General features: G+C 32.9%; 1 protein-coding gene across 1 annotated transcript; it reads left to right on the forward strand.

Annotated features, from left to right (window-relative positions):
- The first annotated feature begins 1,166 nt into the window (after positions 1-1,166).
- On the forward strand, positions 1,167-5,756 carry LOC112032741 (GDSL esterase/lipase At5g03980). Its single transcript, XM_065780931.1, is given in 8 exon segments — positions 1,167-1,540; positions 1,772-1,922; positions 2,029-2,174; positions 2,176-2,288; positions 2,387-2,596; positions 4,914-5,062; positions 5,161-5,434; positions 5,533-5,756. Coding segments are annotated over 8 exon segments (1,635 nt in total). The 3' UTR covers positions 5,751-5,756.
- Positions 5,757-6,006: the final 250 nt, after the last annotated feature.

Raw genomic sequence — 6,006 nt, forward strand, 5'->3', positions numbered from 1 at the left:
TGATCACACTAGTAAGCTCTTCACATAAATTCTTTGGCAATAGAAAACAACTCATGGTATATGAGGGCATTGCTTGGGCCACAGATTTAATCAAAATTTCCTTCCCCGCAGGTGTTAATAACTTTTCCTTCCAACCCGATACTTTATTGGTGACCCTCTGTTTTAGGTGAGCAAATGTATTATTCTTTGATCTTCCCACAAGTGAAGGTAAACCCAGGTAGGCTTCATGAGGTCGTATAACTTGTGCGCCAAACATAGTTTTCACCATTTCTTTTACCTCATTTTCAGTATTTGGGCTGAAAAACAAGGAGGTTTTATGGCAATTTAACTGTTGACCAGAGGATGTTAGAGCTTTAGAAACTCTAATCTACAATAAAATGGAATGAGAAAAATTCTAGATGGTTATCTCATATATATCTCAAGGAAGCGCGTTACTATATATTATTTTTTACATTTTACAACAGCATGAGTTTTGGTCATAATTAAGACACTATTGAATAGAGTAATTTTAGGTACATAACAAAATGTTACAAAAATTTCAAAATATATTAGCTGTTTAACCATCAAACCCTAAAAGGATGCAACATTCTGTATCAATGCCGAAGAATTTTACTTTGTTTCTTAGTCAATATATACTGTTGCTCAACGAATTGACAGAGCAACCTAATACTAAGCAATTAAAATCCTACTGTAAGATATCCTCAAAAAGAAAAGAAAAAAAAAATCCTCTTTTTTTTTTTTTTTTTTTTTTTTTTTCTCCTAGATTTTTTGACCAAACTAACAAAAAAGGAAAAAAAAAAATTCCAAATTGAAATGGTAGTAGTAATTAATTAATGAGTAGTTCATTACCAACAGAATAAAAAAGTAAAAAGCATTAGCTTTTGCCTTTTGATTGTTAGGAATTTAAGATAGTACGTAGTTTGTGCTCCAAGAAAATCGAGTTTAACTTCTGGAGCTAGTAACTACTATTCAAAGAAACCAAAATCCAAAATATAGTAGAAAAACAAACTTAAAACAGACTGAAAATTTTCCTTAATAGGTAACTCCTCGTTTATATATATATATATATATATATGTAACACATGTACGATGTGCTTACTCGCACTAATTCCATAGTTTCATATCATAATTCATAGATAACCAAGTGCTTCTTTCTTGATCAAATTATGGCTACCATCAAATCAGTTTTCTCTTTGCTTCTCATCACTCTCATTGCTTTCTCTCTTCTTTTTGTTCCACTTGATTGCACTGGTCCAGACTTCCTTAAGGTTTGCGAGTTTGATGCAATATATCAACTACGGGACTCTATCTCCGACACAGGCAACTTGATTCTTCAGAATCCATCTCTGCCATTTTTCCAGTTTCCCTTTGGCGAAACCTACTTCAAAAATGCAACTGGAAGGTGCTCCAATGGGTTGCTGATGCCACTGCTTTGCCTATAAATTTTTGGAGCTAATTTTCCATCATCAGTTACTTCAAGTCCTCTCAATGTGCAACTGGATTGGATGTCCACCTATTTCCATCATACCTATCACAATGATTAGCCTCTCATTTGTATTAAGCACGTAATACTAAGTTAAACTGTTGGAGATAATATTAGTTTGATCCCTAAAATTTTGGTCAGCTTCTAATTTCTGAAATTTGAAAATTTCATTTTTAGTCTTTCAAAAAATTGTAAACACACCAAGGTTGGCAATTTTGCCAACGAAGGCTATGGATCACAACCTAACTCAAATTTAAAAATATATATATTTTCTTTTTGTTGATGTTTGATAGATTGTGCTGAGAAGCTTAAATCAGCCCTATTCATTGTGGGTGGAATTGGAGAGAATGATTATAACATTGCATTGCAGCACAAAACCGTTGAGGAGGCCAGATACTTAGTTCCACAAGTTGTCAAAGCAATTAAGGACGCTGTCACAGTATGTTTTTTTTTTTTTTGTAAACAAAACAAATTCAATTCTAATTTTTGCCTGCAAAATTTCCTAACATGATTATTGAGTCCTTATTCTATTTCATTGTTTGTAGAGGGTAATTGGTTATGGTGCTGTAAGAGTGGTTGTCCCTGGACACTTCCCAATCGGCTGTTCACCAATTTATCTTACAAAATTCCACTCCAAAAATTCAGCTCATTATGATGAATTACACTGCCTAAAGGGGTTGAATAATTTGTCAATTTCACAATGATCAACATTAGGATTTGAGAATTGAAAATCCTAATGTTGTCATAGTATATGGGGATTATTACAATGCTTTCCAATGGGTTTACCGTAATGCTCAACATCTTGGTGAATCTCTTTCTAACTCTAATAAATTGATAGAACAATATATATCTAGATATGACAGAGGTTCAGTAATGCAATTTTGATTGTTTCACAATGGACAAGATTTGATGTTTCTTCTGTGCTAAAAAAATCTTGCTGTGGGGCTGGAGGTGCTTATGACTTTTTCTTGGTAAAAATGTGTGGAATTCCTGGTGCACCAGTTTGTGCCAATCCAGATGAACGTATCAGTTGGGATGGAATTCATTTGACACATAAGGCAAACCAGTATCTGGCAAACTGGATCATCAATGACATCTTCCCTAAGCTTCATTGCAAAGTTTAATTTGTCTTAGCGATTTAGTTTTCTTATGCTGGAATGTAGTAGATTATTAATTAAGCCTCCAAGGGAGTTTATGAGGTGAAGTTCATATATTTTTTAACTAGATAAATTAATATGTAATTACTTTAAGATTAGGCTATCCTTTGTTGTATTTACAATTGATATAATTGCCCTCTTAAGTTCAATGGAAAGCTTCAATTGCATTTACAAATTGAAGTACTGCTATACAACTGGTTCTTTGGGTCATAGTCAAATGATTTATTAAACAAATTGTAATGTAATTGACAGTGACAGTGTTATTGATATAAAGAGTATCTCTTAACCCCTTAAATTTTGGTTATAGTCAAGGCCTCAGAGCAGAGTTCTGCACTGGCAGATAGGCATGGCAATTATAGACTTATATCCCCCGGATTTAAAATGCTTTTGAAGTGTCATTCCCATTGCCATATATAGATTACATCTGTGGCAATGTGACTGTGCTGATGCGATTATGAACATTAATGGTCAACCTATAATTTGCCGGGATCCATATTAATAGCATTAACAAAATCTTTCGCAATTTTTTTTTCACAATTATTAATGTGACTTATTATGATATACATAATAAAAATTGTGTTAACTAGTCGCAGACCTACGCAATGCGTGGGAATAAAGAATTATTTTGTATTTTAATATATTGTATAATTTTTCTCTAAATTTTTTTGAAGATAATTGTTTCTTCCTAAAAATTAATCAATTTCTTTTCTATCCAATTAGGTCCAATTGGGTTCACTCAGTCAATTTCGGTCCCCCCCCTTCAGTCTATTTTACACTAATTGGGTCTTAAATTGATCCTTTTGTAGGTTTTCTTTTCAAGTTTATCTCAATTTAAAAAAAAAAAAAAAAAATTGGGTGGAAAAGTATGAAATTTTATTATATTTAGGCTAAACTCTTTAGTTTTGAGTTAAAAAATACAAAGAAAATACTAAAATAGAAATTAGAAATATGAGCCCTAAAAATGCAATAAAAATGATAAATATTCAAAAGTCACATTGGTTCTATTTAGTCTATTCTGTCCTCTTCGGTCCAATTTGGTCTCATTCGGTCGTACTTAGTCCATTCTGTCCACTGAGGTTCTATTTGGTCTAACTCAGTCTATTCGGTCTTATTCAGTCCAACTCGGTCCACATTGGTTCTATTCAGTCCACTTCCGTCCTACTTAGTCCATTCTGCCAACTTTAGTCCAATTCCGTCCATTCTATCTACTTTGGTTCTATTTGGTCCCATTCGGTTCACATTGGTCCTAATGTCCATTCTGTCTACTTTGATCCACTTTAGTCCTATTTGGGCCATTCGTTCCACTTTAGTCCTATTTGGTCCATTTTGGTATTATTCGGTCCATTTTGTCCTTTCGGTTCTATGTAGTCTACATTGCTCCTATTTTGACCACTTCGGTCCACCGCAGTCCGGTTTATCCACTTCAGCCCTAATCGGTCTAATTTGGTCCCGTTCAGTCAATTCAGTCTACTTCGGTCCTATTCAGTCCATTCATTCTTATTCAGTCCTATTCGGTCCACTTTGTTCCTATTTCGTCTATTTGGTCCTGTTCTATCTATTTGGTCCACTTTATTCCATTTGGTCCAATTCGGTCCATTAAAATAACTTTGGTTCATTTTGGTCTACTTCGATATATTTTTGTGCACTTTCATAATGGGAAAAGACATGTTTGGGTTGAAATCACCTAATCTAAATCCAAATTTATTAAAAATATATAAATCTCAAACTCATAATATTTAAAATTTTAAGCATAACATTTATTGTTACTACACTTTTATTGAGCCATATTAATGTAGCATTTTCATCAACTTTGATATGACAAAATTAAAGTAAAAGTCTTTTAAACATAAAGGCTATGAATATACAAATGTAATCTTTAAGGTAGTTATTCATTTGTTTTAACTCGTTACTTTTAAATGAATTGCATGAGGTTGATTATACATTTAAGCAAAATAAATAAATAAATACATATTTGTATGTATGTATAATTTTTATTTAAATAAATTATTCAAATTATTCATTCTCTTGAAAGAGATTATCATAATAATAAAAATACATATCAAACTTATATTGAATATGTATAATTTATTCTCTAAATTTAATCACAGAGAGAGAGAGAGAGAGAGAGAGAGAGAGAGAGAGAGAGAGAGAGAGAGAGAGAGAGAGAGAGAGAGAGAGAGAGAGAGAGAGAGAGACTTAAACATGTTATCTGCTTTTTTTTTTTTTTTTCCCACTTTTTTTAATATATAATTTTTTATGTTGATGTTTGATAGATCGTGATGAGAAGCTTAAAAAAGCCCTATTCATGGTCGGAGAAATGGGAGGGAATGATTATAACTTTCTATTGCTCCTAGGCAAAACCATTGAGCACATCAGAGACATTGTTCCAGAAGTTGTCAAAACAATTAAGGACGCTGTCACAGTATGTTTTCTTTGTAAACAAAACAAATTCTTATAAGTTTTCATTGCAAAATTGCTTACTATGATTATTGAGTCCTTATTCTATTACACTGTTTGTAGAGGGTCCTTGGTTATGGTGCTGTAAGAGTGGTTGTCCCTGGAAACTTCCCAATCGGCTGTTTACCGGTTTATCTTACAAAATACAACACCAAGAATTCAGCTGCTTATGATGATTTTCACTGCCTAAAGGGATTGAATAATTTGTCAATATATCACAATGATCTACTCAAACAAGCCATTGAAGATTTGAGAAAAGAAAATCCTAATGCTGTTATAGTATATGGTGATTATTACAATGCTTTCCAATGGGTTTACCAAAATGCTGCAAATCTTGGTGAGTCTCTATCTAATTCTAAAAAATTGCTAGAACAATATATAACTGGATATGACACAAATTCAGTAATGCAATTTTGGTTGTTTCACAATGGACAGGCTTTGATGCTTGTTCTGTGCAAAAATCTTGCTGTGGTGCTGGAGGTGCTTATGACTTTACCTTGGGAAAAACTTGTGGAATTCCCGGTGTACCAGTTTGTTCCAATCCAGATGAACGTATCAGCTGGGATGGAATTCATATGACACACAAGGCAAACCAGTATATGGCAAATTGGATCATCAATGATATCTTACCTAAGCTTAATTGCAAAGTTTAAGTTGTTTTACTACCTCATGGCTTAGATAGCAAAAAGCCAGAAGGCTCGGGTGCTAGTATGCAGTAGATTATTAATTAATTCCCAAAGGGAGTTTATGATGTGAAGTTTCATATATTTTTTAAATAATCAAATTAATATTTATTTACTTTATAAATAGGCCATCGTTTGTTGTATTTACAATTGATATAATTGTGCTCTTAAGTTCACTGGAAAGCTTCAATAGCATTTACAAATTAAAGTACTGATATACAACTGG

This window comes from Quercus suber, unplaced genomic scaffold, assembly GCF_002906115.3.
Source record: "Quercus suber isolate HL8 unplaced genomic scaffold, Cork oak 2.0 scaffold_251, whole genome shotgun sequence".
Lineage (NCBI taxonomy): Eukaryota > Viridiplantae > Streptophyta > Magnoliopsida > Fagales > Fagaceae > Quercus > Quercus suber.